At 47.1% G+C, this 22,690-nt stretch overlaps 1 protein-coding gene across 1 annotated transcript; it reads right to left on the bottom strand.

Annotated features, from left to right (window-relative positions):
• Positions 1-211: 211 nt before the first annotated feature.
• Positions 212-18,584, bottom strand: PGD (phosphogluconate dehydrogenase). Its single transcript, XM_012473614.3, has 13 exons — positions 18,480-18,584; positions 17,924-17,999; positions 17,047-17,226; positions 14,176-14,241; positions 13,367-13,485; positions 10,992-11,061; positions 7,462-7,596; positions 5,483-5,672; positions 2,803-2,933; positions 2,413-2,546; positions 1,392-1,491; positions 810-932; positions 212-720 (listed from the first exon to the last, which is right to left on the bottom strand). Exons 1-13 carry the CDS (start codon positions 18,485-18,487, stop codon positions 601-603), a joined length of 1,452 nt encoding a protein of 483 aa, XP_012329037.1. The 5' UTR covers positions 18,488-18,584; the 3' UTR covers positions 212-600.
• Positions 18,585-22,690: the final 4,106 nt, after the last annotated feature.

Below are 22,690 nucleotides of genomic sequence, written 5' to 3'. Positions count from 1 at the left end.
CTACTAAAAATACAAAAATTAGCTGGGCATGGTGGCACGTGCCTGTAATCCCAGCTACTCAGGAGGCTGAGGCAGGAGAATTGCCTGAACCCAGGAGGCGGAGGTTGCGGTGAGCCGAGATGGCACCATTGCACTCCAACCTGGGTAACAAGAGCGAAACTCCGTCTCAAAAAAAAAAAAAAAAAAAAAAAAAAGAATCTAGAGAAAGAGCCTCAGTCTGATGTCGGTTTTATTGAGTAAAGGAAAAGGGAATTGAGCCGCATGATACAGAGGTTCCAGTTGATTAGAGTGCACAGACACTCTTCCCATCTGTGTGATGGGAACCACACCAGCACAGGGGACACTGCTGTGAGGAGGAGGTTCCCACATCTATGTACGTAAACAGCTCCTGGTCAGTCCCAAGAGGCAAGGGCAGAGGGCGCAGCAGCTCTCACAAAGCTACTTTACAAATAAACTCTATGCCTTCCTCAGGAGTCACTTAAAACACTTTTTTAAAAAAGATTTGAACAGAAAATAGGGCAAAGGGCCATGTGGGCGCATCATGAGGCACATGGAATGTCCTGGACTGTGGAATTGTGGAGGGTGACAGAAGCAGCGTGATTAGGCATTGTATGACGAGGATGACACACTGCCACCATGGCCTGTCCAATTGGTGTGGATAAACTGCCCTGGTTTGGCCAAGAGTTCATAGGTGTGGGCCCCGAAGTAATCCCGCTGAGCCTAGGAAACAAGAGAGTAGGTTGGTCAGGATAGTCTGTGGCGCATGCCCCTCGGGGCCAGCCAGGTTAACCCCTGCCCTGCAAGCTTACCTGGATGAGGTTGGCTGGAAGCATCTCATGTCTGTACCCGTCATAGAAGGAGAGGGCAGTGGTAAAACAGGGCATGGGAATGCCAGCCTGGACCCCAGTGCTGACTGCCCGCCGCCAGGAGTCCTGAGCACAAAATGCAAGGCCAGAGATTAGTGATTTACCCCTGGAAACACTGACAGATTTTCATTCACATCAATGTGGGTAAACAAAAAACTGATCGTTAGGCCAGGCACAGTGGCTCAAGCCTGTAATCCTAGCACTTTAGGAGGCCGAGGTGGGCGGATCACAAGGTCAGGAGTTTGAGACCAGCCTGGCCAACAAGGTAAAACCTCATCTCTACTAAAAATACAAAAACAAATTAGCTGGGTGTGGTGGCACATGCCTGTAGTCCCAGCTACTCAGGAGGTTGAGGCAGGAGAATTACTTGAACCTGGGAGGCGGAGATGGCAGTGAGCCAAGATCATACCACTGCACTCCAGCCTGAGCAACAGAGGGAGACTCTGTCTCAGATAAAAAAGAGAGAGAAAAACTGATGGCCCCCAGGAGGTAGAGTACCAATGGCGCGAGCTCTAGGCTACATACCTGGCAGTTTTCAACAGCTGACTTAAAGAAGTCGTCCAGTAGGAGGTTCTGGAGTTCTGGGTTTCGATCAAATGCATCCTTTATCTTTCCTAGGAATACACTGAAATAATCGAGGGGGAAGAAAGCAATGAATCTTATCTCTAACAGGAAAGTAAGTTGGAAGCTGATGTATACTCTGGCGAAGTACAAAGTTCTATTTCTCATCTCTTCAAGCTAGCTGTTAAGTGCAGCGTGCTGCCAGCGCTCATTTAATTTTACATAAACATGCTTTTTGAGGCTGAAGCAAATCTGACAGATATTCAGTGTGAAAATAAAACTTAAAGACTATTCTTGGAGTCATTTCTAAAGAGAACTAACATTAGAATCATCTATTTCAGAAAAATAAGATTCATCAAATGAATCTTCAGCTAACGTGAACAATGTAACGTCACGTGTAGGAATGCTACATTTTCTATGATTTGACATTTTCAATGAAAATAAAGAGCAAAAGTCCCTAGAGGCACTTTCAAAGGTGTAGAGTGGGGCCGGATGTGGTGGCTCACGCCTGTAATCCCAGCACTTTGGGAGGCCGAGGAGGGTGGATCACGAGGTCAAGAGATCGAGACCATCCTGGTCAACATGGTGAAACCCCGTCTCTACTAAAAATACAAAAAATTAGCTGGGCATGGTGGCGCGTGCCTGTAATCCCAGCTACTCAGGAGGCTGAGGCAGGAGAATTGCTTGAACCCAGGAGGCAGAGGTTGCGGTGAGCCGAGATGGCGCCATTGCACTCCAGACTGGGTAACAAGAGCGAAACTCCATCTCAAAAAAAAACAGAAAAAGGTGTAGAGTGGAAAATCTAGTTAGAGCAACAGAGGTACAGGGAAGAAGGGAGCCAGAAGATAATCTAAACCCATCTTGTTGCCAGTGTCTAGTTATGGGGCTAACTGCACATCCCTGGAAACTGCTCAAGCTCAGTGTTATCCTAAGCTTGCACTTCCGCACAGCAGCATGAGTTCTTCCCAGGCTGCCTCTCACTTACCTTCTGATGATGCAGCCCCCTCTCCACATCAGGGCGATGCCACCATAATTGAGTGTCCAGCCAAATTCAGTGGCTGCCTGCCTTAGCAGCATAAAGCCTTGAGCATAAGAGATGATCTTGGAAGCGTAGAGGGCCTGAAGAGTGACACAGAGACCTATGAGGATTGCGATTAGGAGAGGGACCGCCTCATGTCTACCAGTCTTACTCTCATCAGCAGTGGAGATCCTAGAAGGGACAAGATTCTAGGAAAAGGCTGTAAGTCAAGATCCAAGTGAAGGCTGAACTTCATTCCACCTGCCACTTGTGGTCTCACGTGTTCTCCCACAACAACCCCCACCCCCACTGCCTGCCATGGGACCAACAAAGATCACTGTCAGGGATGTGTCCCACCTTCCGAATGTCCTCCAGGAATGATTTCTTATCACCATCGAACTGGAACTTTTGGGGACCCTTCAGCTTTTTGCTAGCTTGAATTCTCTCATCCTTCAGAGATGATAAGCACCGAGCAAAGACAGCTTCTCCTACATGGGGGTAGCGGGAAGAGGGAATAGATCACCAGAGTTCACACAGCAACCAGAAGAAAGACGGAGCAGGAAAGTCTGTTTATACAGAGAGGTGAAAGTTTCAACCTTAGGCCACAAAAGTTAACATGGATCAGAAAGAACTTTTATAAGAAGGTCTAAGTTAATTTGATACCTAAAACTCCAAGACAATCTTCCAATATAAACATGAGAATTCAGCCACAAAGATTAACATGAAATTCAAAGGGGAGTTTTGAGGGAAAATGAAGAGGTTAAAAACCACTGTTATGGCTGGGCAAGGTGGCTAACACCTGTAATCCCAGTACTTGGGGAGGCTGAGGTGGGAGGATCACTTGAGCCCAGGGTTTCAAGGCTATAGTGAGCCATGATCACACCACTGCTCTCCAGCCTGGAACAGAGTAAGACCCTTTCTCTAAAAACAATAAAATAAAATAAAAACCACTGTTATGTAGAATTACTCAGTGTTGGTCCACAAGTACAATTTCAAATTCAATTTAGAGGACTTTAATTTTTTTTTTTTTGAAGATATTACATTGAGAAGTCACACAGACTCATCTCTCAAAAAATGTTAAGGTTTTTAATATTTTATGGTTTTCAATATATCCATGATCATCAAAGTTTCACATTTTACTTCATTTGAATAAAAAAATTTCAATGCATGTTAATATTAATACATTTAGTATTTTCAAAAAGTATCCTTTATAAAAGACTACTTGCTCAACTGACAATTTATATACTTAGAATAAAGGACTCTTTTCTGTTTGTTTTGAGGCAGGGTGTCACTCTGTAGCCCAGACTGGAGTGCAGTGGTGCCATCTCAGCTCACTGACCTCCGGCTCCTGGGTTCAAGCGATTCTCCTTCCTCAGCTTCTCATGTAGCTGGGATTACAGGCACTCACCACCATGCCTGGCTAATTTTTGTATTTTTAGTAGAGATGGAGTTTCACCATATTGGTCAGGCTGGTCTTGAACTCTTAACCTTGTGATCCACCCACCTTGGCCTCCCAAAGTGCTGGGATTAATAAATGACTCCTTAGCCATTTGTCCCCCCACAGACAAAATGAAATAAATCTCGGGAACTAGCAGAGGACTTTATTTCTGAGGAAAAAGGAGCAGCGATAGCTTGAGATTACTAACCCTACTTGAAAAACACAAAAGCAGCTGCCTTTCTCTTGGCCCAAATGCACACACAGGATGACTTAGCATTTCTAGAAGGAAGCTTTTGTAAGATGACTAGTGCAACAGGCGATGAGGCAAACTCTTCCTGTTACATGGGGAGAGGGCGGCTGGGAGACTTCCCCATTATTTCACAAATAATGAGGGCTCCCAGCCAGGGGGTGGGCCCAGCTGTCCTTAGGGGAAGGAGTGTATGGATCCACAGGAGCAGAGTAGGATTCTGAGATCCCAATACTTTCACACACACTTGAGTCCGTGACGAATAAACTGCTCCTAGCTATTGGCCGCTCCCTGCTCACCTATGTTATAGCTCAGATCTGCTAAAAGCAGCCAACTTCCTTCTATACAGCACCGGACTGTAAAAACCACCGACTTCCCTCCTTAACTCTCCTTACGCCACACACAACAGGGCAAGGCACAATGAATGGGGAGGTCAAAAGGAGGGAGGAGTCTAGGGAAAGAATGGCAACCTGTATCTAGAGGAGCAAATGGGAAAAATACTGTTTTTTTATTTTTTGTTTATTTTTGAGATGGAATCTCACTCTGTCACCCAGGCTGGAACACAGTGGCCCGATCTTGGCTCACTGCAACCTCCGCCTCTCCGGGTCAAGTGATTTTCCTGCCTCAGCCTCCCAAGTAGCTGGAATTACAGGCGTCCACCACCATACCCAGCTAATTTTTTTTTTTTTTTTTTTTTGAGATGGAGTTTTGCTCTTGTTACCCAGGCTGGAGTGCAATGGTGCCATCTCGGCTCACTGCAATCTCCGCTTCCTGGGTTCAGGCAATTCTCCTGCGTCAGCCTCCTGAGTAGCTGGGATTACAGGCACGCGCCACCATGCCCAGCTAATTTTATGTATTTTTAGTAGAGACGCGGTTTCTCCACATTGGCCAGGCTGGTATTGAACTCCTGATCTCAGGTGATCCACCCGCCTCAGTCTCCCAAAGTGCTGGGATTACAGGCGTGAGCCACCATGCCCAGCCCCATTATTCATGAACTTTTCTATGAAAAACTTCACTCAAGTTACCTGCCCCCAAAATAAGATCTTAGATCATTGACTATAATTAAATCACTAATGCTAAAATATTCCAAAGATAAACTGAATAGGAAGGACAGTTGCTTCTGAATTTACCTCACAGTCTGTATGAATGACATAAGAACTACAAAGAAGAGAATCAAAAGTAGCATCAGACTCTCTCACGCTGTCAGGTCAGCTTCTTCACAGAAAGAGCAAAAGGCACTCTGAAAGCTCAAAAGGACTGAAGAGATTCTCTAAAGATCAGTCTGTACCGTCCTCCAGACATCAAGATCAGAATAGTGGAAGAAAGGGCTCAAGCGGAAAGGGGAACATTACCAATGAGGGTGACGGGTACACCGTACTCCAGGGCGGAGATGGCGGTCCACTTCCCTGTGCCCTTCTGCCCTGCGCTGTCCCTGATCTTTGGCAGCAGATGTTTGCCATCAGCATCTTGGAACTTGAGAATATTGGCTGTGATTTCAATCAGGAATGAGTCTAGCTCTGTCTTGTTCCAATCTTCAAAGGCCTACGTGCAGAACACAGGAGAGAACCAGGGCTGTGAAAGGAAGCCCCCTGTCCAGTGTCCATGCTGACCAATGCTCACAGTTGCCAGCAGACTCTGCTCGCGTCTGCCTGGGGACTGCTGCTCCTGCTGGGGGAGTTTTATGCTAACCCAGCATTAGTTGTGTTTGATCTGACCCCGGTTACGCAGAAATTTTGGCCACCAGAAGTGTTCTCTCCTGAAAGCCAAGGGCTCCTCACTTCACTGAGGTCTCTGTGCACCGCTGCCTTCCCCGAAGTCTGCAATCACCCCATCTCATCCCAGTTTACTGTTCTTTCCCAGTCATCACTAACTAGTTTTTCAATTTTTTTATTTTTTTTTTTGAGACAGCGTTTCGCTCGTTAGCCAGGCTGGAGTGCAATGGCGTGATCTCGGCTCACCGCAACCTCCGCCTCCTGGGTTCAGGCAATTCTCCTGCCTCAGCCTCCTGAGTAGCTGGGATTACAGGCATGCGCCACCATGCCCAGCTAATTTTTTGTATTTTTAGTAGAGACGGGGTTTCACCATGTTGACCAGGATGGTCTCGATCTCTTGACCTCATGATCCACCCTCCTCAGCCTCCCAAAGTGCTGGGATTACAGGCGTGAGCCACCGCGCCCGGCACTAACTAGTTTTATACTGTTTATTTATTATTGTCTGTCTTCTCAGCTCCAGGAGGGCGGGGACTTTGTTTTCCTCACTATTATATATATATCCCCAGCATTTAAATCATGCCTGGAATAAAGCATTCATGTGTGTTTGCTGAGTGAACACATTAAATATTATATACGCCAATTAAAAATGAACACAAAGAGAAAAGCACTATTTCTGTGAAAGAAAACTAAGGTAATGTTTTAGAAAGAACAATAAAAGCTGGCCAGTGCAACAAATAATAGTTGAAATAAGTGAGGATGACATGAATAAAAAATTAGGAGAAAAACAACAAAAAATCTGGAAAGCTTCTATACTATATGCTTTGCTCGTGTCTGTAGATCACGTCCCATTTGAAATAACTAGAAATTCTAGATGGTAAGACAAGGATAAAACACACATCAGCAAACCATACTTAACAAGCAGGGCTTGGCCCTACAAAAAATGACAGCTAAATGAAGGTCCTTTCCTATGTTTTAAATATGTTTACCTCATGATAAAGATATATTCATCTGAAGTATTTAGGGAAAACAAAAGTACAGATACCTGTAGTTTACTTTGAATGTATCCAAAAAATACAACGAAATTGATGGGGGATGGACAGACATTGATAAATCAAGTACAAGAACCTGTGTACAGGAGAAAGGAGGCAGTATGTATCCGGGTGTTCACTGTAAAACTCTCAACTGTGCTGTATGCTTGAATGTTTTCATAATAAAATGGTGGGGGAATGCTTCCACTTCCCTACTTGGACTAACTTTTTGGATTAACTATCAAAAAGCCAATTCCAACTTGATCAGAAAAGAAAGCTTCTGCTGCATCTGCCGTGTGGGATGATTGTGGGAGTAAATGAGACAGGTATGTGAAGTGACGCAGTTTCTGACCCCAGGTAAGGTACACTGAATGGTGGTGATGAGAACCACCCAGACTCTGCGGGGACATTCTGCTTAGTGACTAACTAGCATAGTGTACAGCCCTATTACTGACGGTGTCCCTTAAATTAGGCCAAGTCTTTGAAGGCCACCAGAATGGCCAAGGGGATAGGAATGAATAAAAATTCAGTGTCAGTGGTCAAGTGAGCACTTCCTGCAGCGTGGACACAGAGGCAGTGCTAGGGCCTGACCTGCGCCATCTCGTCCTGTGCCATGCCTAGCACGTCTTTCATCAGGTGGTACGCCTCGCAGATCAGCTGCATGTCCCCATACTCTATCCCGTTGTGCACCATCTTCACGAAGTGGCCTGCTCCCTCTTCTCCCACCTGTCAGGACAACAAGCACCAAGAGGCCCTCAGAGAGGCAGGCAACACACCAGAGAAGTCCCCATCAGCTTTGACGCTGAACGTCCCTGGCAAAGCTATCTCTCTACACAAAAAATAACAAGTATAAAACGAATACAGTATTTTTGATACAAGAATCATATAGCAATTCAACACAAGCTTCAGTCCAGTACAATATTATTTAACACTAATTCCAGACTCATTTTTCTAAAGGTTTCTCGAAGTCCCTGAATTCACTCTAAACACCTATGGTCCTTTAGCCTGTATTTTCTACTCTTCCCCATCATTCAAAGCAACTCCCTGCCTTCCCAGCCCCCACCCACAAGAAAAAAGTCCTCTTTTTCCCAAAGTTACCACTTTTCTAGCATCTAGAGGTTAAAATATATTGGCTAATTAAATCACTTTTTTTTTAAATATGAATGTATTGCAGTTGTTCCTAATAGCTACTAAGTAAAATGACCCTAGATCCAAGGTCTCAACTTTGTAAACCCAGAAAGGTATCCCTTCAAGGTCCCATCATTGACAAAATCTTTATTTATAAGCTGGCAAGATGTATAAAATCAGAATACCTGTTTATGAATGTAGAATGAAAAACTTAACTATGGATCTTCGTGGTTACAAATGTTAGTCTGCTCAACACATTCTGTTCCTATAGACAGTAACTGGGAAGCCAGATTATCTAAAAATTATTTAATTGTCAAGGAACTGGAACAAAAGGAGTGACAAGAGCCAAACAGTTCATGGCATCAGGTTCTCAGCCATCTACACCTAGCTCCAATACAGGGATACACCTGCCCAGGAGGCCCAGTGTTTGGATGACCTGGGCAGTCTCTCTCCTGGCAGTTACCACTTGGATAATATGACTGATGCTTCCATTAGGACGAATTGTCCATGTTTCTTTTTTTTTTTTTGAGATGGAGTCTTACTCTGTTGCCAGGCTGGAGTGCAGTGGAGCAATCTCAGCTTACTGCAAACTTTGCCTCCTAGGCTCAAGTGATTCTCCTGCCTCAGCCTCCTGAGTAGCTGGGACTACAGGCATGCACCACCAGCCCAGCTAATTTTTGTATTTTTTAGTAGAGATGGAGTTTCACCATATTGGCCAGAATGGTCTCAATCTCTTGATCTTGTGATCTGCCCGCCTCGGCCTCCCAAAGTGCTGGGATTACAGGTGTGAGCCACCACACCAGGCTTTTTTTTTTTTTTTTTTTGAGACAGAGTCTGGCCGAAGTGAGTGGATCACCTGAGGGTTTTTTTTTTTTTTTTCTTTCCTGGAGACAGAGTTTCGCTCTTGTTGCACAGGCTGGAATGCAAGGGCGTGATCTTGGCTCACTGCAACCTCCGCCTCCCAGGTTCGAGCGACTCTCCTGCCTCAGCTTCCCGAATAGCAGGGATTACACCAGGGCCTGCCACCATGCCCAGCTAATTTTTTGTATTTTTATTAGACAAGGTTTCACCATGTTGGCCAGGCTGGTCTCGAACTCCTGACCTCAGGTGATCCACCCGCTTCAGCCTCCCAAAGTGCTAGGATTACACGTCTGAGCCATGTGCCTCTTTTTTTTTTTTTAAGAAACAGGGTCTTGCTCTGTTACCCAGGCTGGAGTGCAGTGGTGTGATCATGGCTCACTGCAGCCTTGGACTCCTGGGCTCAAGGGATCCTCCTAAAATGCTGGGATCACAGCATGGGCCGCTGCACCCAGCCTCTTTTACTGTAGTAATCTACTGTCAGGGAACACAATTCCCTTTCCAATCCTTCATACTAATGAGAAGATTACTCAGCCCTTTATGTCAGTCCCAGCACCAGCCTTTTTCTACCCTAAGCAGATTCTGACTGAGCTCAGTGGCTGACCACTAGTGAAAAGGTAAGGACAGGTGAGCTGCTGTAGCCAAAGCCACCAAGCACTGGCTGACCTAGAAAGGAGGGCATCCCTGATTCCTCACAGACCTTGAGTCCTTATTTCAACATCCCCGTTGATCTCATATAAAATAAAATTGAATAATAAAATTAGCATTAATACTGCTGATATAAAATTAAAAGGAATCAGGAGCTAAAGGGAGCTTGGAGATCTAGTCCAAACCATCTTACAGGTAAGGAAACTAAGTCCACAAAGGGATATGGCTTGCCTGATGTCACAGTTAAGTTAATGGACAGCCAGAATTACTACTCGGGTCTCCTGAGCCTAGTGTTTATCTACAATATAAGATAAAGTTTACTTTAACAGCAACACGAGGTCGGACATGGTGGCTCATGCCTGTAATCCCAGCACTTTCAGAGGCCAAGGCAGGCGTATGACGTGAGAGTTCAGGAGTTTGAGACCAGCTTGGGTGACATGGTGAAACTCTGTCTCTACAAAAAATACAAAAATTAGCTAGGTGTGGTGGCATGCACCTGCAGTCCCAGCTACTGAGGAGGCTGAGGCAGGAGGATCACTTGAGCCTGGGAGGCGGATGTTGCAGTGAGCTGAGATCACATCACTGTACTGCAGCCTGGGCAATAGAAAAAAAAAAACCCACAAAATAGAACTGGGGAAGTAGCTCTGAACTGGCCTAGTCCTCCTTCTCATTCAGTTAGGGTGCAAGTCAGCAGGCTGCTTTGTTCAAGCACAGAATGCCTGAATCCCATGCTACAGGAACGGGAATTTTCTACATTCATGGCCAGGACATTTGACACAGCAACAGGATATTCGATCCTCTTCCTTTCATCCAGACAAGCAAACCCCACTTCTGATTCTGACATGCTTTCCTTTGGCCATCAAATAATATAGTTCAAAAAAAATCTTACTTCACTTCATCCTGTTCCTTTTTAAGAAATCCATCTTAGGCCGGGCACGGTGGCTCAAGCCTGTAATCCCAGCACTTTGGGAGGCCGAGGAGGGTGGATCACGAGGTCAAGAGATCAAGACCATCCTGGTCAACATGGTGAAACCCCGTCACTACTAATACAAAAAATTAGCTGGGCATGGTGGCGCGTGCCTGTAATCCCAGCTACTCAGGAGGCTGAGGCAGGAGAATTGCCTGAACCCAGGAGGCGGAGGTTGCGGTGAGCCGAGATCGCGCCATTGCACTCCAGCCTGGGTAACAAGAGCGAAACTCCGTCTCAAAAAAAAAAAAAAAAAAAAAAAAATAGAAATCCATCTTTTAGATGAATTACAGAAGGCTGCTTTTAATATCAACCTCAAGGCTACGAACGGTCAGTTAAGATACAAATATATGAAGAGCAGGCATGCATTCTAGGCGTTGGCTATGCTAGTGATCAAAGACTGAGACATTTATGTCACCAAGCTAACCACTGGGAGACCACAGTGGCCTTTCTCTGCACAATTCATCACTTAGACACGCCCACATTGCCAACTGGCTTTAAAGAGTCGCCCAGAACTTGCCCAGTCACAGCAGGGTTCTCCAGTTCCTACTTTTGCAGCGATGCTTTGGAAGATGGTCTTGATGTGGGGCCTGTGAAAACAGTGCGGATCAGCTAATGAGAAGAGACGGGCTGAGAGCCCAATTACATACCCACAGACACCAAGCCTCATCTTTTTGAGACAGGGTCTCATTTTGTCACCCAGGCTAGAGTGCAGTGGTGTGCTCTCAGCTCACTGCAGCCTCCTCAACCTCCCAGGTTCAAATGATTCTCCTGCTTCAGCCCCCTAAATAGCTAAGACTACAGGTCTATGATACCACACCCAGCTCATTTTTTTGGATTTTGTAGAGAAAGGGTTCTACCATGTTGCCCAGATTGGTCTCGAACTCCTGAGCTCAAGTAATCCACCCACCATGGCTACCCAAAGCGCTGGGATTAAAGGCATAAGCCACCATCGCACTGGGCCTACCTTTTTCTTTCTAATGGGAGTGGAAGTGCCCAAAAAAAGATAATGAATGCGCTGTAAGTTCTCAAGGTAAACTTCAGACCCTTGACTGAAACTGGTCCCCTCCTCCAGATCTTGGTGGGCCCTCAAAGTAGAGACTGGACTACTGGACTGAGACTACAGACAGAAAGGCTGAGCAGAAGCATCATCAAAGAAATGTCTTCTTAGAGACAGGGTCTCGCTCTATTGCCCAGGCTGGAGTGCAGTGGTGCAATCATGGCTCCCTGCAGCCTCAATCTCCTGGACTCAGGTGATCCTCCTGCCTCAGCCTTCTAGATAGGTGGGGCTACAGGTGTGTGCCACACACCCAGCTAATTAAAAAAAAATTTTTTTTTTGAGACAGAGTCTCACTGTTGCCCAGGTTGGAGTGCAATGGCACGATCTTGGCTCATTGCAATTTCTGCTTCCCAGGTTCAAGCAATTCTCCTGCCACAGACTCCTGGAATAGTTGGGATTACAAGCACGCACCACCACACCTGGTTAATTTTTGCATTTTTTAGTAGAAACATGGTTTTACCATGTTAGTCAGGCTGGTCTAGAACTCCTGACCTTGTGATCCAACCTGCCTCAGCCTTCCTAAGTGCTGGGATTACAAGTGTGAGCCACTGTGCCCCGCCAAAAAATTTTTGTAGAGACAGGGTCTTGCTATGTTACCCAGGCTGGTGTTGAGCTCCTGGCCTCAAGCAATCCTCACACCTCAGCTTCCCAAAGTGCTGGGACTATAGGCATAAGCCACCGCACCTGGCTCAGAAATTTCTATTGCAGCAGCAGAAGGTATGATTGGAAACAGCAAGCAATACCAAAGTTCCTTTAGAGACGCTCTTTTAATTTTTTTTCTTTATTTCTCCTTATAATGGCTTTTAACAAGTGAAGAGACCCCCTTTTGTTTCTCTGAATGTGTGTTGCCAGACACAGAATGGTTCTGGAGATTTGGGTGAAGAACCAGGCAGCGTTTTTGAGAGCTATGTTACCATTCAGAGAAAGGCCGCTGTTCACTCATTCCACAACTCAGCACGGAGATGAGGCTTTCCCTCACTGTTCTCCCTACTGGCCAGTCAGGCCTTCCTCACAAAGTTTTTGGTACAGACACAAAATCTTACAGGGTTGCAAAGTTAACATTTAGGATTAGGGATTAAGACAGCTACACCTGAAGCTATAGAGCTTCACTGAACTTTTATACTGTCTTTCAGGTGAAGGTGCCATTTGTACTTCTGCCGAGACAGTATGAGGAAAGAGAACTGATTAAAACAGCTGGAGCACTCCGTATGTCAAATATTTTTATGTGCACTGTCTGCTGTCTGCCTTTCTAACTACCCACTGTGCAGGTGCTCCCAGGTAAGTATTTTCAAACCTTTTTTTTTAAGAAACAAGGTCTCAGCCGGGCACAGTGGCTCACACCTGTAATCCCAGCACTTTGGGAGGCTGAGGCACGCAGGTCACAAGGTCAGGAGTTCGAGACCAGCCCGGCCAACATGGTGAAACCCTGTCTCTACTAAAAATACAAAAATTAGCCAGGCACGGTTGCGGGTGCCTGTAATCCCAGCTACCTAGGAGGCTGAGGCACAAGAATCACTTGAGTCCAAGAGGCAGAGGTTGCAGTGAGCCAAGATCTTGCCACTGCACTCCAGCCTGGCCCGTGCGGGGGAACCCTATTTAGAACTTCAGGTATCAGTCTTGATAGAAATAACAGAAGAAGAACGGCAAAAGAGGTTTGTACACATGTATTATGTCAAAGCAACAAAACATCTAGATAAAAGAAATTGCCAGCATCTCCCAGCTGTCACCCTCAGGGCGCTAGAGTGGAGATGAGGTGGCAGAACTGCTCCTGGCTTATTCATTCTCAAAGTCCAGCTCCCCTGTACAGAGATGAGCACAGTGTTAATGGCACTCACCATGCTTCTTTGTTCCCTCCTGGCATGAGTGATGGGCCATACCGGGCCCCTTCCTCTCCGCCACTGACTCCACTCCCCACAAATAAAATTCCCTTGGCCTTGAGGTCTCGGCACCGTCTCTGAAGGACAGAAAAATAACTTCATTATGTTTCCATGTTTCATTATGCTCCCAAAAAAATGTTTCTCCTTATAAATGAGAGGAAGTATAAGATAGGTAGGGAGAGTCTCCATTTGACAGGAAATGACCCAAGGATCTAGGAATAACAGATCACTCAGAAAAGTTAATCCCCTATTTGTAGGAGTTAAAAAACAAAACAACTATGGACATTCAAGATACCTACCTCTTCCCCAAAGTGAAATAATTAAGCCAAACACACACTGTCATTTTACTAGAAAAGACATTAAATAATAAGACTCAATTAAGAGTTGATTTAATACAATTTACTGCCATTCAGCACTTTAGAGCACACAGGACGTCCCCCAGCATTTGATACCTTAGAGCACTGGTTCTAAACCAGTTATACGTTGACATATCATGGATTAGTTGGAAGGAGAAGGGGAGGTGTTAAACATAAACTCTCAGCCTGCTGTAGCTGAGTAGTCATTCTCTTTGAGTTATATGCATGACTGAGAATGTCGCCCAACCAGTGTGTCTTAGCAGAAAAAAAGGCTAAGAACTATTATATCAGTGGCAATCTCAAAAAAATCAGTACCACAGGGCAGTTCACCCTACTGTCACACATGCAATGCTGACACTTTTTTAAGAATGTTCTCAAAACCTGGAAGAATCTAGACTGAAGAACACTTACTGTGGTGTCCCTATATTCAGAATTTCCTCCATCAATGATGATGTCACCAGTGTCCAACAATGGTACCTGTAATCAGACACTAGCGTTAAGATGGACCAAAAATGGAACATTCCTTGGCAAATTAAAACAAGAATTTATTCCAAATAAACATAGCCTAAAAAGAGTCTCATTCTGTTGCCCAGCTTGGAATGCAGTAGTGTGAACATGACTCACTGCAAACTTCAACTCCTTGAACTACAATGTCCAGCCAATTTTTAAAAACTTTTTGTAGAGACCAGGCACAGTGGCTCACACCTGTAGTCTCAGCACTTTAGGAGGCCGAGGTGGGCGGATCACAAGGTCAGGAGTTTGAGACCAGCCCGACCAACGTGGTAAAACCCCGTCTCTACTAAATATAGAAAAATTAGCCGGGTTTGGTGGCCTGCACCTGTAATCCCAGCTGCTCAGGAGGCTGAGGCAGAAGAATCGCACCCAGGAGGCAGAGGCTGCAGTGAGCCGAGATCGCGCCACTGCACTCCAGCCTGGGCGATACAGTGAGACTCTGCCTAAAAAAAAAAAAAAAATTTTTTTTGTAGAGATGGAGTCTCACCATGTTGCCCATGCTAATCTCATTGTCCAGGCCAGACTCAAACTCCTGGGCTCAAAAGATCCTCCTGGCTCGGCAGGAGGCCAAAGCACCCAGCCTATTTAATCTTTAATAACCCTCCCTGTGATTAGAGTTGGACTCTATTTAAAAGTTTAGGGCTTACCAGGGTCAGTGGCTCACACCTGTAATCCATCCCAACACTTTGGGAGGCTGAGGCAGGTGGATCGCTTGAGCCCAGAAGTTTCAGACCAGCCTGGACAGCATGGCAAGACCCCATTTCTATTTTTAAGTAAGTAAATAAACACTGACTACAACATCTGTGTCTAGAAGAGAATGGGGATTCAGTAAACCAATATCAAATGGTTTAGTGTATAAATGATTTTATGACCACAGTTTGGAGATCAGGAAGAGACAGAGCCTTGAACATGAATATCCACCTACAGCACACCAACCAGGCTCGGCTTTATTATTTATTACAGAATCTTCCCCCACAAGGCTCCAGTTAACATTACTTAGTATTTTCCTATATTGAGGAATCATCCACCATTTTTCAGTTTTCTCTGAAACTGATCACGGGTAGCTCACCACACAAAAAATTTATCATGTCCTTTTTTTTTTTAAATCACAATGTTCTTCCTTTCTAGGTCATCTGTCTGAAAAACAGTGACATACTGGTTACAAATCCCTCTCCCTGTGGAAACAACCCCACTGTTGACACCAGTCCTCTAATAAAGGATGCTCAGCCTCCCCTGAGCTATCACTGCACTGTGTGCAACAAAACATTTCTTCTAAATGGGTAGTGCCTGGTTTTTTCAGAGCTGTTACTGTACAATTATTTGGGGATACATAAATACATTATTTCTAATGGTTCCCCTACTTTTTTCTTCCAAAAAAAGATATCTTGCTAAAGCCAACAAATTGTTTGGTACAAAAATAAGCATCCAGCTCCCTAAGATTTCCTAAGGGGAGCTCTTGCTTTTATTTTTATTTTTTTGAGACAAAAAGTGTCACTGTTGCCAGGCTGGTGGGCAGTGGCATGATCTCAGCTCACCGTAACCTCTGCCTCCCAGGTTCAAGCAATTCTCCTGTCACAGTCTCCCAAGTAGCTGGGATCACAGGTGTACGCCACCACGCCCAGCTAATTTTTGTATTTTTAGTAGAGACAGAGTTTCACCATGTTGGCCAGGCAGGTCTCGAACTCCTGACCTCAGGTGATCCACCTGCCTTGGCCTCCCAAAGTGCTGAGATCACAGGCTCGAGCAACTGCACCCAGTCCCTAAGGAGATCTCTTGTGATTTATATGAAATTATACAACTACTTCAGAATTGTTGCTTTATAGGAATACTTAGAAAAATGAAATCTATTTCTGAATTCGGACACCAGGATTTATTAGTGAATAGTGATAAACACTCGTAAATATTACACAATCAACACTGTCAGATTATTTTGAACATCAAAGATAGAGAACGCTGTAGAAGCACTAGTTAGTAGTGAAATATTTATATTCTTTTTTTTTTTTTTTTTTTGCGAGACAGAGTCTTGTTCTGTCACCCACGCTGGAGTGCAGTGGCGTGACCCTGGCTCACTGCAACCTCTGCCTCAGCCTCCCGAACAGCTGGGATTACAGGTGCCCACCAATATGTCCAGCTAATTTTTGTATTTTTAGTAGAGATGCGGTTTCACCATCTTGGCCAGGCTGGTCTTACACTCCTGACGTCATGATCCACCTGACGTCAAAATCCCAATCAAAGTGCTGGGATTACAGGTGTGAGCTACTATGCCCGGCATTTTTTTTTTTCTTTGAGACAGGGTCTTGCTCTGTCTCCCAGGCATCTGGAGTACAGTGGTGAGATCTTGGATCACTGTGGTCTCAAGTGATCCTCCTACTTCAGCCTCACAAGTAGCTGGGACCACAAGCTTGCACCACCATACCCAGCTAATTTTTTAAATTTTATGTAGGGCACAGGGTTTCACCATGTTGCCCAGGCTGGTCTAGAACTCCTGGGCTCAAGCAATCCATCTGCACCAGGCTCTCAAAGTGCTGGGATTACAGAACTGAGCCACTGTGCCCTAATGAATTTTTATTGAAATGTCTGTTAGTATCCTCAGAATTACTACCACAAAAGGACACAGTTACTTCATAAGTGCCACTCAAGTTAACCAACACTGCAACAGTTAAGCAATCATTTTGTCAGAACTTAGCAGAAATTAAAAAAAAAAAAAACTGGAGTTAAAGGAAGTAGAACTAAGGGAAGGAACCAAAAACAGAGCAGAGCTGGCCTCACCAATTTTTCGATGAAATCATCAACCGCTTGCCCAGCCTTCACCAGGAGGATGATCCGCCGGGGCTTCTTCAGCTTGGAGACCATCTCCTTTAGGGACTGAGCACCCACCACTTTGGTTCCCTTTGCCTCATTGGCCAAGAAATCATCAACTTTGGAGACGGTCCTATTAAAAGCACAGACCTAGAAGGACAAAAGGCCTGAGTAGGAGATCAAGGACGCTGAAGACTTTCAGACTGTGGCCCAAGTAACTATGACACTTCTATTCGGCCCAAGTTCCGGGGGAGGTCAGACCTGCCTTTGCCTTTCCCTCCCCCAGCTGTGGGAGGCTCACTGTAAAGTTATGTCACCTCAGTAGGATGAAACGGCAGAGAACCGAGGCGAAGGTCAACTGCCCCTGGCATGTCAGATAGAGTCCACAGGTAACCTGTTAGGACTCAGAATCAAATCCAGGAATCGGTCAGTTCCACAGGAGGTTCTGTCTGTTGTTACTGATCATCCTGGCGCCTAAGCCACTTTAGCATTTAGAAGAAACATTTTTCACTCTCCGCAGAACTTATCAGGCAATCAAGTTAGAGCTCTACACAGCCAGCAGGGGTTCTCCTTCCCCGCCCTTCGTCTCTACTTAAGACACTGATCCGTTTATTCGGGCTGTGAACCTCACTGACCCACAGGCACACTCCGCAGGACTAAGTTCCGGGTCGGCCCGCCCCGCCCACGCCTACAGGGTGCTTCTCTTTTCCATACAAAAATGCCACGGGCAGCAACCGAGCGCGTTCGCAAAGCGCGGCCGGGAGACCCGTGCGCTCCCAGACCCATCGCCTGCCTCGGCTAAGGCGCCCGGGAATCAGAGAGAAGACAATGCGTCCGCGCGGCTTACCACAAAGCCGTGGTCATTCATGTTCAAAATTAAGTTCTGGCCCATGACGGCCAATCCGATCAGCGCGATGTCAGCTCTGGAGGGATGGAAACAGAACAAAGGAGTCAGCGCCGCTCGACGCGCGGCAACCCAGCGACCCGGCCCTCCCTCGTTCGGCCGTGACTGGGGTCTGCACATTCTCCTCCGCGCCTCCCCGCGGACGCCGCCGAAGCCGGGCGCGCAAGCCAGAGCCTCTGCCGGGCAGGCGGCCCCCGGCTCCGCCCTCGCGCCCGGCTCCGGCTGGCACGCTTCCCACAGGTGTCCCCGCTGGGTCGGCGAGGCCTGGCCGCGCCTCCTCCCTAGCCCTCGAAGCGACCCGCCCCGCCCCGAGCCTGCGCGGCCGAGAGTGCAGGGGGTCGGGCCCGCGGGTAAGGCCGGGGTCCCGGGGCACCGGGTGGGCTCAGGCGACCCTCAGGGCGGAAGGAGTCCAAAAGAACGAGGCAAATCCCGCTCCCCAGAGAGTTCCCCGCAGGCTAAGGTCGAGGCCGAGCCTGGCTGCCCATGACGAGACACTCACTGGGCCATGGCGGCGGACAGAGCAGAAGAACCCAAGAGCGGCGAGGCACGGAGGACGAGTGAGGGAGAGACCCGCGGCGGCTCACTACCGAGGCTGCGGCAGCTCACGCCCGGGTTTCCAGCGCCGGCCAATCGAATGGAAGGGGCGGAGTTTCGAAGCCATACTATTGGATCTCTCCGACGCCTGTTAGACCACCCGAGGCAAATGGGCACGCCCACTCCCGGGGGCCGGATCAGTAGAGCGCCGAGACCTCGATTACATTGCCCGGGCCAGGCTCGGGGCTCCCCGCCCGCGCGGAGATTTCCGCCACGCCTCTCTACGAAGCGGGAGCGTCCCGGCTACACCTTGGTCCTGCAGGCCCTTCGCCTGGCGCAGCCGTAGCCATAGCAACCCACGCAGGACTGCGCTTTACAGTTTACCAGGCACTCGGACGCCTCTGGAGCGAGCGTCCACCGCTCCTTCCTCGGGTCACTGCGGTACTCCGTGCAGGGTCCGCGCCGTGTCCCTCTGCTCCGGGGCAGGGGCCTGGTGGGCTCGTCCAGCCCTGTGCGCTCTCGGAGTGGGGCCGGGGAAGGCTGAGCCTCAGGGCGACCCTGATTTGGGGCCGTGCGACCGCTCTCTGCGGGTGAAGAGACCCGGGCACGGGCAGCGCAGGCGGTGTTTGTACTGCTCGGAGTGTGATGGAGCCAGGACTTGAGTCTTTTGACCCAGGCCCGGAGATCACGGCATTGAACCCCTTCTCGTTTTGCAGAGGCCATGTGACCCGCGAGATGCACCAGGTTAAATGCAGAAGCAGGTATGAAAATCCAGCAGTCTTCGCCTTAAAGTGTAGTGAGCGGCCATCCAAAAAAAAAAAAAGAAGAGAAGAAAAGAAAACCCAGCCGTCTTAAGCCACACATTAAAGAGATTTGCAAAATTGCCAAGCAGCGCTGGCTAATCTTACTGAGTCCCTTCGTGCTAGGAGGAAATTGTTGTTCAAAAGTTTCTGAGTTCTAGATTTTTTTTTTTTTTTTTTTTTTTTGAGACGGAGTCTCGCTCTGTCACCCAGGCTGGAGTGCAGTGGCGCGATCTTGGTTCACTGCAACCTCCGCCTCCTGAGTTCAAGCGATTCTCCTGGCTCAGCGTCCCAAGTAGCTGGGATTACAGGCGTCCGCCACCACACCTGGCTAATTTTTGTATTTTTAGTACAGATGGGGTTTCACCATGTTGGCCAGGATGGTCTCGATCTCCTAATCTTAGGTGATCCACCCGCCTCGGGTGTAATCCCGAAGTGCTGGGATTACAGTGTGAGCCACTGCACCAGACAAAAGGAAACTTGTGTTTGGCATTTGGTACTCATCTGTCTTTTGTATAGAAAGGACTGAAAAGAGAGGCAGCAATCACAGTGGAAAACTAGGACCAAATCAAAACATTTCTCTTACTTCTTTGTGAAACCATCTGGAGAAAGAGGTAGAACAGCAACTTCGCGGCTTCCTGCAACACTCCTGAGTGTTCCCGTAGTTCACACTCAGCTGTTATATACACGTCCATGACTCGAGGTGTTTGCTATGGAAAAAATGTCCCATTTGACAATCCCATACTCATGAATTGGGTAATAATAGTATATCTTATCTTCCTGATCCAAACCGGTATCATCCCAAGCATCTTATCCTCTTCCCCACAGTTAATACCTCTATTCTACATTCCTTTGGGAATAGGGTGCCCCAGCACATCCTGTTATAAATACTTTCTTTTTTAACTTGAGACAGAATCTCGCTCTGTCGCCCGGGCTGGAGTGCAATGGTGCGATCTGGGCTCACTGCAACCTCTGCCTCCTAGGTTCAAGCGATTCTCCTGCTTCAGCCTCCGGAGTAGCTGGGACTACAGACACGCACCACCACACCCAGCTAATTTTTGTATTTTTGGTAGAGACGGGGTTTCACCATGTAGGTAAGGATGGTCTCAAACTCCTGACCTCAGGTGATCCACCTGCCTCGGCTTCCCAAAGTGCTGGAATTACAGTGTGAGCCACCATGCCCAGCTACAAATACTTTTCATTTTTCCACAGCATCCAGTACATGTCCAGAAATGTGGACCTCAGCCTGAGCTTAAGTCCAAGGAGTTGGTCAATTAGATTGAGCCAGGGTGGAGAAACAAGCCCTTTCTCTGTAGATCCCTAGCCCAGATAATACATTTTACCTTGAAAGACAAGCTCTGGTCCAGACGCAGTGACTCTAGCCTGTAATCCCAGCACTTTGGGAGGCTGAGGCAGGTGGATCACTTGAGGTCAGGAGTTCAAGACCAGCCTGGCCAACATGGTGAAACCATTTCTACTAAAAATACAAAAAATTAGCCGGGCCTGGTGGCGGACACCTGCAATCTCAGCTACTAGGGAGCCTGAGGCAGGAAAATCACTTGAACCCAGGAGGCAGAGTTTGCAGTGAGCCAAGATCGCGGCACTGCACTCCAGCCTGGGAAACCAGCAAAACCTCGTATCAAAAAAAAAAAAAGACAAGCTCTGCAGTCTCCTCTCCACAGTACACCCTCGTCCTAGTCCCACTATACTCCAGAGACCCCGAACCATTTTTTGGTTCCAGAACAAGGCCTAAGTAGCTGTTCTGCTTGCTCTTCACCTGGCTGAGTCCTGCCAGCTGCAGCCTCAGCTCACAGGCTTCCCCTGCTTTCTCAGGCAGATTTAGGTGCCTCTTCCGTGTGCTCTTAGCACAGTGCTTGTCTGCATCTCACTCATTAGACCATCACGTATGAGAGGTCAGGGAACGCGTCTATCTTGTCCATTGTACTTCTATCACCTTCTGTAAGCCTTGCACGTGGCAGATGGCCACTAACTGTTGCCGTTGAATGACTGGTTTATAGCAGTTTGCTTTTTTTTTTTTTTTGAGATGGAGTCTTGCTCTGTTGCCCAGGCTGGAGTGCAGTGGCACAATATTGGCTGACTGCAACCTCCACCTCCCAGGTTCAAGCTATTCTCCTGCTTCAGCCTCCTGAGTAGCTGAGACTACACGCACACGTTACCACGCCCAGCTAATTTTTGTATTTTTAGTAGAGACAGGGTTTCATCATGCTGGCCAGGATGGTCTCGATCACCTGACTCTGTGATCTGCCCACCTTGGCCTCTGAAAGTGCTAGGATTACAGGCATGAGCCACCACACCTGGTCTATACCAGTTTTTAAAGAGGGGCATTGTTCATCCCAATTGGTCTGGAATATGGAATAGTCCTACTTCACACTTGTGTTTTTTTTTTTTTTTTGAGATGAAGTCTCACTCTGTTACCCAGCCTGGAGTGCAGTGGTGTGATCCCACCTCACTGCAACCTCCACTTCCCGGGTTCAAGTGATTCTCCTGCCTTGGCCTCCCAAGTAGCTGGGAGTACAGGCGCCCACCACCATGCCTGGCTAATTTTTTTAAAATATTTTTGTAGAGACAGGGTTTCACTATATTGGCCAGGCTGGTTGGGAACTCCTGACCTTGTGATCCACCCGCCTCGGCCTCCCAAAGTGCTGGGATTATAGGCGTGAGCCACTGCGCCTGGCCTCTTGCTTGGCTCTTAATTGCAATCTCTTTCATTCTCAAAATTGTTCTGGTTTGGAAAACAAATTATATTGGCAACCTACTTTGTTTTTAATTTTTTTAAAGACAAGGTCTTTGCTCTGTTGCCCAGGCTGGAGTGCACTGGCATGATCATAGCTCACTGCAGCCTTGAACTCCTGAGGTCGAGCAATCTAGCCTCAACTTCCTGAGTAGCTAGGACTACAGGCGTGCACCACCACACCCGGCTAAGACATCCTACTTTAAAATATGTCAAACTTCACAGCACAATTCTTTTTTAAAAATCCAGATTTAATGAGATAATTTACATGACATAGAATTGAAACATTGGAAGTATACATTTGGATGATTTTTAGTTAATGTACACTGTTGGGTAGCCATCACCGTAATCCACTTTTAGGAAGCTTCCCGCACCCCAGAAGGTTCCCATGTGTCTATTTGTAGTCGGTCTCTGCTCTCACCCCCAGCCAACCTCTGATCTACTTGGCATAGTTCCGCCTTTTCCAGAAATGTCATAGAAATGGAACAGTGTGTAATTTTTTGGCCTGGCTTCTTCCACTTACCATGATGTTTCCGAGGCTCGTCCGTGTCGTTGTAGGTATGAGTAGTTAGTTCCTTTTCATTGCTGACTGGTATTGCATTGTGCAACTATATCATAAGTTAC

Source organism: Aotus nancymaae, unplaced genomic scaffold (genome assembly GCF_030222135.1).
Source record: "Aotus nancymaae isolate 86718 unplaced genomic scaffold, 86718_ANA_hifiasm-v0.15.2.pri h1tg000053l, whole genome shotgun sequence".
NCBI lineage: Eukaryota > Metazoa > Chordata > Mammalia > Primates > Aotidae > Aotus > Aotus nancymaae.
The sequence above is the reverse complement of the archived record's forward strand: the minus strand, read 5'-3'. Positions and strand labels throughout refer to the sequence as shown.